Source organism: Aulonocara sp. 'chitande type north' Nkhata Bay, linkage group LG19, assembly GCF_057382095.1.
Source record: "Aulonocara sp. 'chitande type north' Nkhata Bay isolate Kocher_YH1m ecotype deep benthic linkage group LG19, A_spYH_male_GT1.1, whole genome shotgun sequence".
Lineage (NCBI taxonomy): Eukaryota > Metazoa > Chordata > Actinopteri > Cichliformes > Cichlidae > Aulonocara > Aulonocara sp. 'chitande type north' Nkhata Bay.
In genome coordinates this window covers 4,825,909-4,844,760 of record NC_141362.1, presented here as the reverse complement: position 1 = coordinate 4,844,760, position 18,852 = coordinate 4,825,909, and the positions used below count along the sequence as shown (strand labels likewise).

General features: G+C 38.7%; 1 protein-coding gene across 3 annotated transcripts; it reads left to right on the top strand.

Moving 5' to 3' along the window:
- Positions 1-3,036: 3,036 nt before the first annotated feature.
- coch (coagulation factor C homolog, cochlin (Limulus polyphemus)) lies at positions 3,037-18,852 on the top strand. 3 transcript variants are annotated; one of them, XM_086275391.1, is made up of 15 exons: positions 3,037-3,159; positions 4,250-4,301; positions 4,401-4,445; positions 5,004-5,160; positions 6,473-6,606; positions 6,999-7,070; positions 8,564-8,608; positions 10,666-10,813; positions 11,380-11,483; positions 12,337-12,563; positions 13,479-13,593; positions 14,047-14,190; positions 14,273-14,429; positions 14,790-14,884; positions 16,948-18,852. In XM_086275391.1, exons 2-15 carry the CDS (start codon positions 4,271-4,273, stop codon positions 17,118-17,120), a joined length of 1,647 nt encoding a protein of 548 aa, XP_086131517.1. In that variant the 5' UTR covers positions 3,037-3,159; positions 4,250-4,270; the 3' UTR covers positions 17,121-18,852. The 3 variants fall into 3 exon arrangements, with proteins under 3 accessions (XP_086131517.1, XP_086131515.1, XP_086131516.1); XM_086275389.1 differs by having other exon boundaries at positions 8,564-8,620; XM_086275390.1 differs by lacking the exon at positions 3,037-3,159 and adding an exon at positions 3,983-4,168 and having other exon boundaries at positions 8,564-8,620.

Here is an 18,852-nt window from a genome sequence, read left to right as displayed (position 1 = left end):
GGTGCGATGTCAGGGCTACCTGTCAGTAGCTGCTGAGGTCCTTGGGATGGGAGGTCTTTGGTACCGGTACCACACAGGAGGTCTTCCACAGCTGTGGTACTTTCCCCAGTGACAGGCTCAGGTTGAACTGATATCCTAGGATGCCACACAGTTCATCTGTGCAGCATCTCAGGAGCCAGGAGCTGATGCCATCTGGACCTGCAGTTTTCCTCACCTTGATCTTGCGAAGCTCGTTCCTCACTTGAAGTGCTGAGATAGAAAGAGTGGATTTTGGGGGAGGGGGGTGTATGTTGGAGTCCACAGAAGCCGGGGGTGGGTGTAATGACTGGGAGCTGGGAGGTGGGAAGCTGAGAGGTGTGAAGTCCTGAGATGAAGGAGATTGCAGCAGGGGGGACGATGCTGTGGGAGGGGTGGGTGGTTGATCAAACCTATTAAAATATTTATTTAGGTCATTCACCCACCCCAAGTCTCCTGCAGCCTGGGGGGTTGGTTTTTGTCCTGAGGTCAAAGGAGCATGCAAAGAAAAGCGTCTGGACTTCTTTAAGTTACTTGAAGACGTTTCACCTCTCATCCAAACCCCTCTGATGTTGTCCTGTTGCTGCTCTTCCATCTTCCTCCTGTAGTTTTCCTTCCCTTGCCTTATCCATTTCAGCTTCTTCTGGACAACTCTCAGCTCCTGTTTGTCTCCAGATCTAAAGACTCTCTTCTTCTCTTTGAGGAGAGCCTTAATTTCAGGATTTATCCATGGCTTGTTGTTAGAAAAACAACGTACCTTTTTGATGGGCACGGTGTTGTGCACACAGAAGTTCATGTAATCCGTAATGCAGTCTGTGATGCTGTTGAGGTCATCCTCCAGGGGGCTCCAGAGGTTGTTCCACACAGTAGAACGGAAACAGTCCCTCAGGGCCTCTTCAGTCTCTGCCGACCATTTCCTTACTGTGCGTTTCACAACTGGTTCTCTGTGTACTAGAGGTTTATACACACCTCCTTGGTGTTGGTATACAATAAGTCCAATGTTTTATTGTCTCTGGTGTAGCAGGTGGCATACTGGGTGAAGGTGGGGAGAGTGGAGGACAGGGAGGTATAAACTCTCGCGGTAGATAGTACGGTCTCATGCTAACCACTAGCAGCTCAATGTCCTTGTTGGGAAGCATTTAAGTAACAAAGTGTTGCAGGTTACCTTTGTGGTGGCCATCTTGTTTTCCCAGTAAAGAGGAAGCCTGCCTCAATTGCAGCTCTTTTATAGGCCAGTCTGTATTAAGAAGGTGTGTCTTTAGAGTATTTAAAGGGAGCAGGAAATGGATTGGGGGGCCATTTTGAAAAGTTGCTGTCTGCATGTGCATGATGTTGGCAAGAGACAATAAAACAATTACTTTAATTGGGATGGAGTGAAGTCTGATGTTTCCCTCACCACCCCTCACTGCATAACAGTCCTTTCAGCATGGCGTCTCTTTGATAGATAAATGCCCAGAGTTACACCATCTATCGTTCACAAACACAACCAGACCCCCTCCTCTCTTCTTACCACTCTCCGCTGTTCTGTTGGCCCGGATCAGATGAAAAACATCCATGTTTACGTGTGAGTCCGGAGTTAGCGTAGTTAGCCACGACTCTGTGAAGCACATCAGGCTGCTCCCCTGATGTTGGGTAAGAGCCGCCAGTTCGTCTACTTATTGGGGAGAGATCTCACATTCCCCATAATAATAGATGGAATCACTGGCCGGTACCTCCTAACTTTACTGCGACGCCGGTCCCGGCCCGAGTACCGCGTCTCTTCCTCCTCACCTCGCGGGGGATGTTAGCTTGCTCGGCGGTAGGCAGGGCAGCGGATGCTCCGAGGGCAGGGATCAGCTATTAAGCTGATCCCTGCTGTAAATAATGGGAGGTTGGACCTCCACGCGCTTGCCGGACAAAGACGCCGTAAAAAATGTAATAAAGAACACAACTGTCCATAGAATTCTGAGCTCCATTGTGGGGGGCAGCAGTCCACAATAGAAAAACAAAAACAACAAAGAAACATGTATTAAAGAGAAAAAAGGACTCGGTCAGGTCGGAGCTGCTGATACTGGCTGCCAGCTCGGAGCAGCGCCGGAAATTTAAAAAAAAAAGGGTTGCATTTTTTTTCTAGATATTTTTTACACTTGAAGTTGCTGATAGGAAAAAAATGTTATGGAAAAATTGTGGTTGTGGAATTTGTAATCAGTGGCACTACCAGAATTTTTTTCATAGGGGAGCCACTAAAACACACACAAAAAAACACAATTTCCAGATTTATTATGCTGTTGTCAAATATAGGTTACTTGAAAAATATGGCAAAAAAGAGAGAGCGAAAAGAATTAAATATACCTATTTAATTATCTGCTATTAAATTTGATATCACTGAAAATATAAATAAATATGAAAACCAAATAAGATTTTGAAATCCTTAATAATCTGTTTTAAGCAGGAATAAATAACAAGTCAGGGTTTCAACTCACTGTAGTGTGTTTTCCTCTCTCGTGCACATGTTTATTAGAATTATTACCAACATATGACAGTCTTACCAGGGGTGGCCACTGGGGGAGCCAGCAAATTTAGGGGATGATCAGTGCCTCCCTGGCCCCCCTTTGGTGGCGCCTCTGTTTATAACAAAGCTTAAATGTGGTTTTCCGTCCTGAAGCTGCTGTGATGTAGCTAGCTATTGCACTTTCAATAATTTAGGGCTCCAAATATACTGGAAGCAGCATAAAAAATACAAATTAGAAGCACCACATTTTTAATCCTTTCAGTGTACCTCATGGGCTTTTAAGGCATGTCTTTATTAAACCCACTCAGGTTATTGTACAAAAATATCTAGTGCTATATAAATTGTATTTATATAGCACTAAAGCACAACAGTTATCTCAAGGTTTTTCTGCAGTTCACTCCTCTGCTCCATCTCAGGTTGACCTGTCACTGAGGCCCCTCCTCCCTCCCCCTCTGAAGTCACCACAGTAAGGTGTGTATGAATGTGTGTGTGTGTTGTGAGAGAGAACGCTTATTTAAAGGGCTACCTCTCTCTCGCCAGGCGATCGACACCAGCTCAGCATTGTCATTTTACCGCCTGCTGCTCCTTCCAGGGAATAACGTGTGAACAGTCTGAACAGTTTTCCTCAGAGACGTCTGCTGAAGAAACAGTTCGTAAGACTGAAATTCCTGCTGATTCTGCACAGAGATCTTTCTTTAGAAATGACTAACAGGCTGGGTGATTTACATCCATTCAGTGATTAACCAATAACTTTATTTACTTGCTGTATGTTTATTACACCCTCTACTAACTGCTTATCTCTTTTTTTTTCCATCTTTTTTTAATGTATTTATCGACTGTTTAACCTGCCAAGCTTAGGGATTGGTACTGGCTTGCTTTCTGGCTTCTGATTAGTCCTTGTATATAGGAATATATGGAGCTTACAAACCACTACTGGTTACTGGCTGTTGTGTCATTGGTGGATTCGGTCACAAACAAATTTTAAACGATTTCCTGAGATAGCTGTGGACTTGACATTTAACCATTTACTGCCTCTTCTTCTTTAGTGATGTGATGACATTGTTTTCTAATCTCACTTACGTGATGTGTGGTTCACACATAACTACATTTCTAGATTTCTTACTAATCCATAATTAGCTTGTGGACTGGTTTATTGGCCAAAATAAAATACGTTGTTGGAGCACCTTTAGCTTTGATTATGGCACGCATTTGCAGTAGGATCATGTCGATGAGCTGAATTTTATCATTTCAGCTGTGTCAATGTTTATTTCCATCCAGAGCTGCATTGGTTTTTTATCATCTCATACTAATGATGGGAGAGTCTGACCACTCCAGTGCATCCCAAAGAGTCTCCGTGGTGGCCAGTCCGTGTTTGAAAATAATGTCTCATGCTCTTAGAATCACTCTTTCACAATTTAACCCTGGTGAATCCTGGTGTCTTTCTCTTGGAATATTCTTTTGGAATTCGGGGAATGAGGAATGCAAGGAAAGGAAATGAAAACCTAGTCATTCATTTTGTTCAAGTAGTCAGCTGGCCTCATTTTGGGGGGTAGATAATGTGGCTGAACTTAGACCTCCACACCAATGGAAAGCTCTTGCCTATTTGCTTTATGAAATATAGGTGATGGTTTGTTTTTGGCTGGATGAGCCAGAGGAGGCTGGGTAAACTCGTTTAAAAAAAATACGATTTAAAAATAATACTCATTATTATTAGAGTAACTATATGTAATATCTGTTTTTCAGTATACCGAGCTTGTTGCAGAAATGCCTCAGCTGTCTGTGCTGCCTCTGACAGGTAACTTCTGTTCTTTTTTTTCCTTTTTTTTTGCTTTTTTCTTTTCTTCCTTTCTTTCATATGATGACAACTTTGTGTGATCTGTTTTTTCCCCATCAGGCCTTTTGTTCCTGCTCTCCTCAGTACTTGGCTCAGAAGTTAGTGGTGAGTCCTGAAAAATACCTGATTGCCTGACAGCAGATAGATCCACTTAGTTCTCTGGTCACGTTTGTTCCTTAGAATCATACACTGTAGAAAATGTAAAGTACACACACATATATAAATACGTGTCTATTTGTGTAATTGCTGCAAAAAGTAACCAACAAAAAAAAACACAATTGTAGTAAAATCACCAATAGCCATAGCTATTTTCTGTTTTTATTAGCATTTTACATATTTTACTTTTTTGTTGTTGTTATTATTATTAACATTTACATTTGATATATGTTTATACTTTTACACTTTATAAATGTTCCTTCCCCCTTTTATCTTTTTAGAAAATTATTTTATAATGAAATTAATAATATATATTAATAGTAAAAGAAATCTGTTTAGTTGTATTCTGTCGTTTGTCTTTTTTTATGTTTCTGTCTGTTTTTAAAAATGCTTGGTCTTGCCTCTGGACTAAACTAGCTTACTCTATTTAATGAAGATGAAACCTACTACCTAGATCAAGGATTTTAATGGAGTATTTTGACTGGACATCTTCTGTTTTCCACTCAGTGCCCTATCCAGTGACCTGTACAACACGTGGAGCAGACCTGACCCAGGACACCGTGGTGGTTTTATGTCCACCACAGTGCACACAGTGGAGGATGTCTGTGTTTGGGACAGGAGTCTATGCTGCTGTCTCATCCATCTGTGGAGCTGCAGTCCACAGGTACAGCTTTCCTTTCATATCAGCTGTACCAAAATATGTTTTAATTACATATTATAGTAAATATTAACTGTGATATTTCAGTCTATCACTGAAAACACTAAAACATAATGTTGTACACTTGCTTGATTTTAAAGCTACACAATTAAACCATGGTAATATTTAGAGGACCGTGACGTGGTTGGCTGAAAGGACCGACAGAAAAATAAGCAAAATGGAAATGGAAAAAAAAAAAACAAAAATAGAAAACAAAGTAAATCCTTCTTATCTTCTGATTTTCATTTCCATATTTTGTTTGGAGGGTTTTTGTTACTAGTTTTTCTTTTTTTCTTTTCTTTTTTTAACTTTTATTCATGTATTTATTTAAAATCAGTTTTTTCTCATAGTTGATTCTATTTTGTATTGTCGGTTCATTTTTAATTTTCATTCATTTTTTCATTTAGTATATTGTATTGTTTTGTGTGTATATTTTCAATTAAAGTTTTTTTTTAAAATTTAACCTAGGCTTTTTCAATATTGTGTTAAAGTTCCTTCAGTTTAATTTTTCTTTGCTTTTATTACATTTTTAATGATTAGACGCTCTCCTTCTTATTCAGGGTCTTCAGTCATTTTTTTTTTTGTATTTTTTTATATTTATTTATTTATTTTTTAGTTTAATGCAACTTTTTTTTGGTGGTGGAGCTCTATTTGGTTATTTTGCTTTGTGGTTCACTGATTACTTCCTTGTTACTTCCACTGCTTCTTGCCATTGTTTTTAGTTCCCTGTATATGATACTCTTAGCAGCCTTTTCAGAGCATGAACACCTCGTCACAGCGGTGCCGTTGGAGTGAGAATTGTTTTTTCAAACATGTGGATTAGACTCTGTGTTCCGCTGCCAAGATGTGACATAATAGGGAGTAGTGTGAGTCCGGCTGCCTGCTGAACCTTAACAAAACACCAACACCATGAAGGAATGTGCATGAAAGGAGGATTAAGTTCTCAGCCCTGAGTGACCTCCTCATTCCTCTGCAGAGGGCCTCGGTGGCCTACTGAGAAGAAAAATTATGCTTATTCTTATCTTTTTTTCTCCTTCACAGCTGTGTCTTCTCCTTGTCCCATAAAGGTTTTTTTTAGTTATTTATTTTACTATGAAAAGAACTTCCTGCGCACGTGTGTGTTTTTAGACACAAATTTTTTTTTTAACAAGGTCTCGGTCCAGATGCACTAGTTCAAGCTGCATTTGTAATTGACTTCACGAGTAGCAACTCTCATAACTGTTAATGATGATCTTTTTCCACTGTGATAATAATACTTTTATTTTGTCATTTCATACAGAGGTATCCTGGGCCCAGCTGGGGGCCCTGTTAGGGTTCATAGGCTGCAGGGACGGCACAACTACATCAGCTCATATGCCCACGGTATACACTCACAGGCCCTGTCTCACTGGACCGCCTCCTTCAGCCTCACCAGTAGGTGGAGCCACTTTGGTGAATTGTTTTTAATTAAGTAATAATCCAATATGAATAACCTAATAATGTTAATATTTATTATTATTTATTATTATTTATTATTTATTATTGCGAGATATGCTTAAAGTACCTAGAATTGTGATTTCAGAATGATATATACATTATTTTAATATATAGTTATCTGGAGATTGTTTAAACTTATATAGTACTGGAAAGCTTTACCTGTAATTATACAACAGAAAAAATAATTTTATTTTATAAACTGCAAATTAGCAGGGATTAGACAAAACAAAAACACAATTTTTAATTGATTAATATCATCATTTGACTGCAGATGTGAATGATCCATATCTGTCTTCTCCACTAATTATCATACCTTCTGTGTGTTTTAGAGCCCATTAATGTTCCACAGGAGCTGATCAGCGAGACCAGCACCACAGCTCTTCCTGCAGCTGCGCGACCAGGTAAATGATACACACCTTTATATTAGGAATATATATTTGTTCTTGTTCTGTCTGTGCTTTCCTAGTGTCATGACACCACCCTGATCTGAGCACTTTTTCTAATTAACTGTTTCCTTTTGGTAATTCATCTTGTTATGTCTTTGACTTTCTTTTGTCAGATTTTTATTTTCATTAGTATTAGTGGTTAACAGATTTGTTTGGCAAGTGAAGGATCACCGGTTTCCAGCTTGAGACAAAAATCTCCGTTGGGGTTGTGTCAGGAAGGACATCCGGCGTAAAACTCTGCCAAATCAAATAAGTAGAGCAACCCACTGTGACAAGGGGACAGCCAAAAGTGGCTTCTTTATTTGCACTGAGCTTAAGTCAAAGGCAAAATTAAAAGAGAAGCTCATACAGAAGTAAAAGGACGGCATCACACATATACACACATATAAATATATTTTTAAAAAATCCCCTCTCGCCCTGTGGGCAGTCCTCAGGCTCAGGTCCTCTACCAGAGGCCTGGGAGCTTGAGGGTCTTGCGCAGTATCTTGGCTGCTCCTAGGACTTCGCTCTTCTGGACGGGGATCTCGGTTGTTGTTCGTGGGATCTGCTGGAGCCACTTGCCTAGCTTGGGGGTCACTGCACTGAGTGCTTACTACTGGGATCACTGTTACCTTCACCTTCCCCATCTTCTGGAGCTCTTCTCTGAGCCCTTGGTACTTCTCCAGCTTTTCGTGTTCCTTCTTCCTGATGTTGCTGTCACTCAATATCGCTATATCTATCACTACGGCTGCTTGTCCACCACTACTATGTCCGGTTGGTTAGCCATCACCATTTTGACCTCGAGGCTTCCAGGCCATACTCGGCACAGATGCTTCTGTATACTGTACTGACCACTTTCGGGCCATAACTTTCATTATGACCTGTTATTCTCTTTTGCTCTTTTTCCAGCAGATCAGAATACAGATCATGTGAGTATAACTTGATGGTTGAGATAATTACCTGTTTGGCAGGATTAACTTTTTTTCTGCCAAGTAAATGTCTTATTACAAAATATAATTAACCTGTTCCACAAGTCAGACTTTGTTCCACATCATACTTTTTTAATGAGAGAGTACCTAGAGTGCCAAAGTTAGGGAATTTATACAAAGTACAAGTTACTCAGAAAATGCTCTTTGAATGTGTACTGTCCATAATTTATTATGACAGTCCCTTCCCATTCCTATTTAAGCAATAGGGGTGACTCAGACAGGAGATATTCTGAAAATATAAAGGCATAAACACAATAGAACACTGGATATGGATTACTCAACAGGAGTTTGATGCTTCGACCATAAATACTGTGTTACCTCAGTTGACCTTTATGTGTTTGTGTATTTGAGTGTGTATATGAGTGCCAAGCCCTTAGAAGTTTTAGTTTTTAGTTATAGTAGTGTAAGGATGGGTGAAGCGCTAAGGAATGCATTGTATCAATGACTGTTTACAAAGATGTACAAATGTGTGTGTTGCAGTAAAGAAACTGCTGAAGAAGCCATCAGTGAAAAAAGCCCTGGCAGGTGGGAATAAAGGTACATTGTATATATCATTGGTTATACAGTTCATCTGTATAGTGACAATAAAGGCATTCTATTCTATTCTATTTTATTCTATTCTATTCAGGATTTGTTTCCAAGTATAGAATATCAGTTTGGTAGCTGTTTAAAATCACTCAACAAAAGGTTCAAACAGATGTTGATACAGGTCAGGGAGACATAATTAAATAAGAACTTAAGGAGTGGCCAAATCAACAGTCTGGTAAAAAAGAACCACACTTGCGTTCGCAGCAATAGCTAAAGACCTAATATTTCACAGACTGGGGCTTCTGCTAGATGCTCCCAGCACACCTTCATTACACATTTGAGCACACTAGACCTGTCCCCTGCCATCTGATCCCAAGCTTAAGCTTACAGATTAAAACTTAAATTAAGTTATTATTTTTTATGGTTTTTGTTTACATCAGAGTTTATTATGCATTACTTTTTTTTTAAAGTGAGCCAGAAATGGGTACAAGACAGTAACTGTAGAACAATGACTGTAGAAGGTGGTTAAATAGAGTTTAGTCATCTGCATATATAAGTATCACATGCACTTTTTAATTGACTGTAATAATTGTGGCAATTCAATTCAATTCAATTTTATTTATATAGCGCCAAATCACAACAGCAGTCGCCTCAAGGCGCTTTATATTGTACAGTAGATCATACAATAAAAGATACAGAGAAAGACCCAACAATCATAGGAACCCCTATGAGCAAGCACTTTGGCGACAGTGGGAAGGAAAAACTCCCTTTTTAACAGGAAGATTCCTCTGGCAGAACCAGGCTCAGGGAGGGGCGGGGCCATCTGCTGCGACCATTTGGGGAGAGAGAAGGAAGACAGGATAAAAGACATGCTGTGGAAGAGAGACAGAGATTAATTAACACATAGTGAGTGAGAAAGGTGGCTGGAAAGGAAAAACTCAATGCATCATGGGAATCCCCCGGCAGCCTATGTCTATTGCAGCATAACTAAGGGAGGATTCAGGGTCACCTGGTCCAGCCCTAACTATATGCTTTAGCAAAAAGGAAAGTTTTAAGCCTAATCTTGAAAGTAGAGATAGTGTCTGTCTCCCGAATCCAAACTGGAAGCTGGTTCCACAGAAGAGGGGCCTGAAAACTGAAGGCTCTGCCTCCCATTCTACTTTTAAATACTCTAGGAACAACAAGTAGGCCTGCAGTGTGAGAGTGAAGTGCTCTAATAGGGTGATATGGTACTACAAGGTCATTAAGATAAGATGGGGCCTGATTATTTAAGACCTTGTATGTGAGGAGCAGGATTTTGAATTCTGGATTTAACAGGAAGCCAATGAAGGGAAGCCAAAACAGGAGAAATCTGCTCTCTCTTTCTAGTCCCTGTCAGGACTCTTGCTGCAGCATTTTGGATTAACTGAAGGCTTTTCAGGGAGTTTTTTGGACATCCTGATAATAATGAATTACAGTCGTCCAGCCTGGAAGTAATAAATGCATGAACTAGTTTTTCAGCGTCACTCTGAGACAGGATATTTCTAATTTTAGAGATGTTGCACAAATGGAAGAAAGCAGTCTTACATATTTGTTTAATATGTGCACTGGACCAGGACATTTTTGACATGTCCTGGTCAAAAATGACTCCAAGGTTCCTCACAGCATTACTGGAGGCCAAGGTAATGCCATCCAGAGTAAGTATCTAACCACTCACTATGTGGTTAGATACCATATTTCTAAGATTTTCAGGGCCGAGTACAATAACCTCAGTTTTAACTAATACATCAAAACTGAAGAGTGCAAGCATTAGTCCTGTTTTATACTTAACAGAACTATCTTCCAGCACCCATTTATATCTTAGCATATACACTAAAAGTTCTTATTTATTATATTTAATTATATCGGATGGAAAAAGTCCAAAACACGAGTGTAGTCAGAGGTCAAATAAAATTTAATGAAAGTTATATAAGCAAAAACTGCAATAATAATTATTATCTATAGTAACACTGAACATAAAAATAATCAATGTTGTTAATCTCTGGATCAACATCTTTACTTTTTTGTGTGGGCAGATTGTCAGATGGACATTGCGATGGTGATTGACAGCAGCAGCAATATTGGGCAGCGGAGGTTTAACCTGCAGAAGAACTTTATTGCCAAACTGGCGGCTATGCTAAGAGTCGGACCAATAGGACCTCATATTGGTTTAATACAGGCCAGGTCGGGCACACCACACAGAGTCACTTCAGAAAAATCTTTATTTCTTTCTTTTTACCTCAGCCTTAAACCACCCAACAATGTCATTTATACTAACAAGTCTTGAGAATTGTGGTATTTTGGGATAGAGGTGAGTAAATAAATGTAAAAAAATAAAGGCAACTTGTCAGCCATTTTTATTTTATTTCCAAATAAAAATGGAAAAGAGGACATTTCATTCATAGATGTTCTGTTGACAAATCTCCAACAACTGATGATCAATTGTATCATTTCAGTATTGATCAAACTCTGTGAGGAAAACGTCCATCACTCACAGCTTCAACAATCTATTGAAGACTGCTGAACCTGTGTCACAATTCTGAAAGGAAATCGGGTATTTAATAGAGTATCCAATGGTGTGTTATACTATGCCACATAAAATTCCTTTTACCTCCCTTATGAGTGAACTCGGGTTTATGCTTTTTAAAGTTTAGATTAAAGTTAGGTTTAAGGGCTAGATAAGAATTATTACATCAAAAATGCAGATATATACATATACACTAAACATTTGTCTTCATATGTGCCTGCAGTGACTCTCCCAGGACAGAGTTCCTACTGACTAACTACACTCAACCTAAAGAGCTGTTGTTTGCTATTAAGGAGCTGGCCTACCTAGGAGGAGACTCGAATACAGGTAACACACACTTACACATATCTTGATTAACCTGAATTATAAATTGAAAAGTTAAAAAATACACATCCTGTAGCCCATAGCTCTTTGAAAAGGTGACAATCAGACAAAATTTCCTCATTTATGATCAAATGAGGTGAAAAGAGTAAGTACATGTGATGATTCAGTAGGCTGTAGGATCACCTTTAACAGCATTAATGTCTGTATGACATCAGTCTCCCACATTTTGTGGAGGAAATCTAACCCACTACCTGACAAAGTTCAATTCAATCTGATTTATATAGTGCAAAATCACAACAACAGTTGCCTCAAGGTGCTTTATATTGTAAGGTAGACCCTACAATAATCCAAACTGGTCATCATATCACTACCTCTCTCTCACTACCATCCCTATCACGCTTGCTGCTATCCTTCTGTCAGTAGTTGCCACTGACACTCTTCCCCACCCTGCCTGCATTCCTTTCATCAGTTAGACAAAAAAAAAACAGGTGATCCAGGTGTTTTGTTTCTTTTTCTTTCTTCCCCCCTTTCTCACCGTCTCTTCTCCCCTCTGTTTTTCTTTCTCTCCCTCTCTTTCTTTCATTCTTTCTCCCTGTCCTATCACCCAGTCATGTCTGTCCTGTTTGTAGCAACCGAAAATAAAATAAAATAAATACATAATTATAATAAAGGTCAATCAAATGGACCAATATGGCAAGGCCATGATGATCCACTTGGTAAAATAAATCCGCTTGGCATCTTTCTTGGCCTTAAGACAACAATTCTGATGGCTAAAGATCCAAACGGGACAAAAACACAAAACAAAAAAAAAAAACAGGTAATGTAAAAATATTTATCGTGTTGTTGGTCTTCCTAGGTAAAGCCATCATGCATACAGCAGAGACCTTTTTCTCTCAGGAGAATGGGGGGAGAAGGGGTCACCCCCGGGTGATGATGGTGTTAATTGATGGCTGGCCATCTGATGACCTGGACCAGGCGGCCATGTTGGCCAGAGAGAGTGGGATCAATGTTTTTCTGGTGTCTGTCGCCAAACCAGCGCCTGAGGAGCTCAGCATGGTTCGAGACAAAGACTTCATGAAGAAGGTTCACATGTTATTTGAATTGCCTAAATGTTAGATAAATGTTCATATGTTTCATTAATAAGGAGTGACACTCTAACATGAAATATACTTTAGACTGAATTGTCCCTTCTTGTTTAGTTTAAACTTAAAATGGATACATTATGCTGCTCCTTTTTTTCTTTCATATAAAAACAGTGATGCATGGCTATTAAAAATAGCCAAAATTTAAGATAATGAGGTCAGTAAATGTGCAGAAGATGCTTGTTGTCAAAAGAGAGGATATATTTAATATGGACATCTCAGACACAAAGATGTGAGCCCATCTGCTGTTCAAAAACTTCTGCTTGCAAAAGTCCAGTAAGACTTTGTATTAAGGCCAGGGAAAGGAAGTTAAAATGCTGTGTTTTAGACAGGAAATCTGCCCTGGTTTAAGATAAATAAGGATTATTTTAAACAGTGTTTAATAGTGTCCACAGTTGCAGAGTTGGATTTTTAGTTCCCTTTAAACAACACAAAATCGCATATAAACCTTGTGTAATGTTGACCCTAAACAAACAGCAGTTTTCAGACAGATCCTGTTTTCAGACAAAGAATTCAACTCTGCTTGAACATGTTGGTGTTCAGTATTGTGTCTATGACTCCAGAAAACAAAAAGGACCTGATACAGGTCCTAGAAGTCTGAAACAGAACTGCCTTAGCTGAAAATTTTCCAAAAAGCACAATCTGTCCATCCATGCTCAGCTGGACAACAAAAAAACAACAACAACAAAAAAAAAATGTAGCATATGCATGCGGTTATTGAGAGTGGTTATGTGCAGCATAAAAGTAGAAACTTGAATTATTATTTTATTATTTTAGTCAAACCCAAGAGGCATTCATCAAATCACAGTAAACATGTTTTGTATTAATGACAGAATTTCTACCTGTCCTCCTGCAGGCTGTGTGTAAAGACAACGGTTTCTTCAGTTATCCAATCCCCAGCTGGTTCAGCACTACCAAACACATCAGACCTCTCATTCAGAGACTCTGTTCACTAGACGGCCTGCTCTGTAGTAAGACACACCTTCATCAACTACTGTAATGCAGCTGTCAGGAGATACCTTTGAAAACACACAGGTCATGGCCATCACATTACATTTGATAATCAAATATTAAGGTATTAACAGTTCTACCTTTGCATTAAAAACAATACCAATAATTCTTTAATTTTGTAATATCAGATTTGACCAAGAAAAATGAAATAATATTGTTTTCTGCTTGGAAAAAAAGTTTTGAAAGAATTGCTACACTATAAAATATCTTTTGGACATGCAACTATCACATGAAAATACTTTCAGTCTCTTCAGCATCATCTCTTTACAGCTGTGGTTTCACCATTAACAGTATAGCTTTTTAAGTCATTTTGTTTATTACAGAAACAAAATTAATGAATTCATAATATTTACATTTGATTATTTAGATGGATGTGGCTCTGCTGTGACATTGACATAAAATGTATTTTTTAGGTAAAACCTGTTACAATTCTGTGAACATCGGCTTTCTCATCGATGGTTCATCTAGCGTTGGGGATGGGAATTTCCAACTTGTCCTGGAATTCCTAGCAGGAATTGCAAGAAGCTTTGAAATCTCAGATGTGGGAGCTCACATTGGTCAGCTTCACAACATGCAAACCACTGATTATCTTATACGTTATTAATGCTGGTTGGCTGACTGGCTGTATTGGTGTTGTAGGTGCAGTGCAGTTCACCTATGAACAGAGGTTAGAGTTTGGCCTGTCTGACTACTCAAACAAGGACGATGCCATCAATGCTCTGAGAAGGATCTCCTACATGAGTGGAGGAACATCGACCGGTTCAGCCATAAGCTACACCACTCAGAACCTGTTCAGGTAACAGTGGCGCTGTTTCCTTTCTAAGCAAAGCTCTCCACACCTGCAGTGTTGGCAAGTTTAGCCTTAAAAAATTATTTTATTCATTATTTTATTGAAACTGCAGGGCCTTGCAATACTTAATGAGATAATTAATGATAAAAAAGTGTTAATCTTTGTCTTTAGAAAATGTAATTTTATGAAAATAACGCTAACATTTGTACCACAACAAGAGACAGATGTCAGGTGCTCTTAAGGTTCGATCTAAAATACTCAAAAATGGAAATACTCAAATCAAATTTCTGAAAACTGTGTTTACATTCTGCAGGTTTTTTTTTTTAACTGTATTAGAAGTTACACTGTATTTGTTGTTTATGGCAGACGAACAGGACCGGGTCGCAATTTTCTCATAGTGGTGACAGATGGCCAATCATACGATGACGTCAGAGGCCCAGCAATGGCTGCACATAAGCAAGGTATGTGTGAAAACAATAAATGAAAGCTATTTGATGTTACTACTGTAACATCTGTAACTGTAACAACTGTAACAACTGTAACTGTAACTGTAACAACATCGTTACTATTTTAACTACTCTGGATACGCTGGATACTGGACAGGAAGATCCCTGTTGGACTGCTAAGGAATGGAGTCCCATGGCCTTTGCTACATGCCCAAGTGCATCTCTTGGGAGTAAGCTATCTTCACCTGAAGACTTCTCCGTCATTATGATCTTTGTTCCCTTTCAAGGAAGACCACTTCTATTCCAGCTTTACTGATAAGTGCTACAAGGTCTCTGTCAGCAAGAGCATTCAGTGTCTCTTCTATAGCTTACCAAGCTGAGCTAGAGTGAGATTGAAACTAGAAGGCAGTATATCCTCAAAGGTCCTTGCCTTTAAGGCTCCCTAAAGTGCAGGCAGCCGGCCAGACTGTAGGGGGTCCAAAGAATCCATGGACTAGCAGTCTCCCCAGGCCAGACCTCAAGTTGCTCCTCCCCCTGCTGCTGCAATCAAAATGAAAAAGAAACGGCTGGCTTGACAACCTCTCCCCCTGGCTGCTCTGCCCCGACCCAGCCCCGTTCCAGAACAAGTTCAGTGGAACACGTTCCATGCAGGGTCAGTGACTCTGTTTCACTGGAAACAGAGTCAGTGTTTGTAGTGTTGTTTCACAAACATTTCACTGACATGTTTTGTATTCAAAAAGTCCAAACTGAATGTGCTGTAACTGAGTTTAAGAATATGATCCACCCACTGTTATCATCTTTAATGCCCTGTACCAACACAGAGCAGAGCAGCTACCCGAACGCTACTCCCACAGAGGTCGGTTATCTTGTTAATAATTTTACCTCCTCACTATGTATGACACTGGATACTGAAGTCTGTGAAAAATAGAGCCTCAAATCAGAAGTACTTGACTCCGTGGTATAATTCTCAAACATGTAGCCTAAAGCAGATGGCTCGTAAGCTGGAGAGGAAATGGCGTGTCACAAATTTAGAGGATCATCATTTAGCCTGGAGAAATAGTTTGTTGCTTTATAAGAAAGTCCTCCTTAAAGCTAGAACATCTTACTATTCATCACTGATTGAAGAAAATAAGAACAACCCCAGGTTTCTCTTCAGCACTGTAGCCAGGCTGACAAAAGGTCAGAGCTCTGTTAAGCCAACCATCCCTTTAACGTTAACTAGTAATGACTTCATGAACTTCTTCACAAGTACAATTTTAGCCATTAGAGAAAAATGTACTCCTCGTCATCTCGCAGATGTAACATTATATACAGCTACTTTCAGTACCACTGATATTTATTTAGTCTTTTTCTCCAATTGATCTTTCTGAGTTAACTTCAGTAATTACGTCATCCGAACCATCATCTTTTAGATTCCTACAAGACTGCTCAAAGAACTCCTACCATTAAAAAATGCTTCAATCTTAAATATGATCAACCTGTCTCAATAATTGGCTACCATAGCTCTTCAAGCTGGCAGTAGTTAAACAGCTACTTATAAAGCCATCTCTTGACCCAGCTTAGCTTATAGGCCAATCTCCAACCTTCCCCTTATCTCACAAATCCTTGAAAGAGTAGTTGTCAAACAGCTAACAGGTCATCTACAGAGGAATGGCTTAATTTGAAGAGTTTCAGTCAGGTTCATTACAGCACAGAAACAGCTTTAGTGAAGGTTACAAATGATCTTGTTATGGCCTCTGACAGTGGACTCATCTCTGTGCTTGTCCTGCTAGTGAGGTCTAGCAGCATTTAATACTGTTGACCATAATATTGTAGAACAATTAGAGCATGCTGTAGGTATTACAGGTACTGCACTGCAGTGGTTTGTATCATATCTGCATAGATTGCAATTTGTTCATGTAAATGGAGAGTCCTGTTCACACACTAAGGTTAATTATGGAGTTCCACAGGGTTCATTGCTAGGACCAGTTCTGTTTACATTGCTTCCTGTAGGCAGTATCATTAGAAGGCTTAGCATTCATTTTCACTGCTATGCAGATGACATCTCACTTTTTCTCCTGTTTCTCCTTCCCAACCAGGCATTACCATCTTCTCAGTGGGCGTGGCGTGGGCACCCCTGGATGATCTCAAAGCGATGTCATCAGAGCCAAAGGACAGCCACACTTTCTTCACCAGAGAGTTCAGCGGCCTTTCTGAGTTTGTCCCACTAGTGGTCCGAGGCATTTGCAAAGACTTCACTGAGAATAACTGAGAACACACACAAGGGTTTGCATTTCTTTATTTGTGAGGACCCTTACCTCGTCGTTCATCCTCATTAGAAAGTACTGATTAAAGTCACATGAACGACCATTACATTCACATAAACACTGTCAGAACAACACGCGTATCTACAGTGACAAAAGTTTCTACAGCAACATCTTTTATATATCTTATTTCTTATATTCTTTTACACTGTGTACTCAGACATGTAAAGAAACAGATATATTTAAGGACAATGGATTTTCCTACAATTTCCTACACAAAGTGTCCAACACTTGTTTTTTTGTGTGAGTACAACCACTTATTTAAATTTATAATCTCTATTAAATCAATTATGTTACCTGAACTGATTTGCTCCAACCGACACTTAACAGCATACTTTAACTGATATTGTTTGCACCTAAAGTATGAAAACCCCACAACCTATATAGCTCTCTATGACATTCACAGTTCTCCATGTAACAGTAACAGTAGTTCTAATTGGCTCTCATTTAATAGTCTAAAAGTGAAATGTGCCTTTGTAGCTTACCGATCTCAAATCATATTCTCTAAAATAAATCATGAACATCCTCCTAGCACATTATAACAGTGCAATGATTCAAAGTTTCACGAGCTAAATAATGACTCAATGCCTTAAAAATACACTTCTTATAAAACTTGCCATTAGCTAAACCCGTCATAAATTCAATAACATATATACATCTGTATATATACTGTACACATTTATTTTCAAATACAGAAAACACATTAATGTACATAAAGGTCTCTTACACATTAAAATGTTAATTCTATTTAAATTTTTCAACAAGCTGTTGGAAAATCATTCAAAAATCAACTAATTAATAACAATAATTAGCTGTCTGTATGAAAATATCAGTAACTCCTCACAATGACAAGTCCAATCTGAAGCCATAACCATTGCAGTGTGTAGCTATAAAAAAAATTAAATTTTAAAAAAGCTATATGAAGGCAGAAAACAACATGAAAGAAAATTGCTAAACAATAATCTTCGATCAGGTATGATTGTTTAAGAAAAATGCTAGCTTTGTGCTATAAAAGTTTTAAAATAGGTTTTAGCCATGGAGGGTATAAGGAATATATTCATAATCCATGGAATACATTGAATGAGGCATTATAATAGATTTTGAGCCCAAAATACAATCCCCATTGTTAATTTACATGAAATAGGCCTTATAATTCTGAGTAAAAAAAATTCTTTTCAAAGGTTACTTTGTAAATATGTTTTTTATATATATCACGGGTAATCCACTAACAGTAGTTTGTACATTCATGTTTATATCACAAAGCTGCTAAGAGATTATTCTGGAATATTTTCTAACAGCTAACAGTTTGTAGACAGAGCAGCTCTCCTGATGAATGTTTGTCTTGAAAAGCTTGCCGGGGGTGAAAGCTTTGCACAGCAGTCATTTCCTGCAGGAAGGTGTATAAAATCCTCTATTTTTTTTTTCTTTTTCTTTACTTTGTCTGATTTGTGGCATCTGATGATTTCAACTTTTTATATAGACTAACCCATGCCCTTAACTCCATCTCACAGCCTTGCTCCAATATGATCACATGACTTTTCTTTTGGTATATGTTTTACCGGTGATTGTTTGTTAAATTCTGCCAAACAGAAATAAAGTCTTTGGTCATCTCCTATTTGCATTTGACATATTTTATTTAACCTATAAAGCCATTTGGCACGTCTGTTATTGTTCTAATAT

What these genes read in the sequence shown, in the direction of transcription:
- coch (XM_086275389.1), top strand. Translation starts at nt 4,271, where the DNA reads ATGCCTCAGCTGTCTGTGCTGCCTCTGACAG. An exon ending in ACTAGACGGCCTGCTCTGTA is followed by an intron (nt 13,594 to 14,046) that starts GTAAGACACACC and finishes TGTATTTTTTAG; the next exon opens with GTAAAACCTGTTACAATTCT. An exon ending in AATGGCTGCACATAAGCAAG is followed by an intron (nt 14,885 to 16,947) that starts GTATGTGTGAAA and finishes CTTCCCAACCAG; the next exon opens with GCATTACCATCTTCTCAGTG.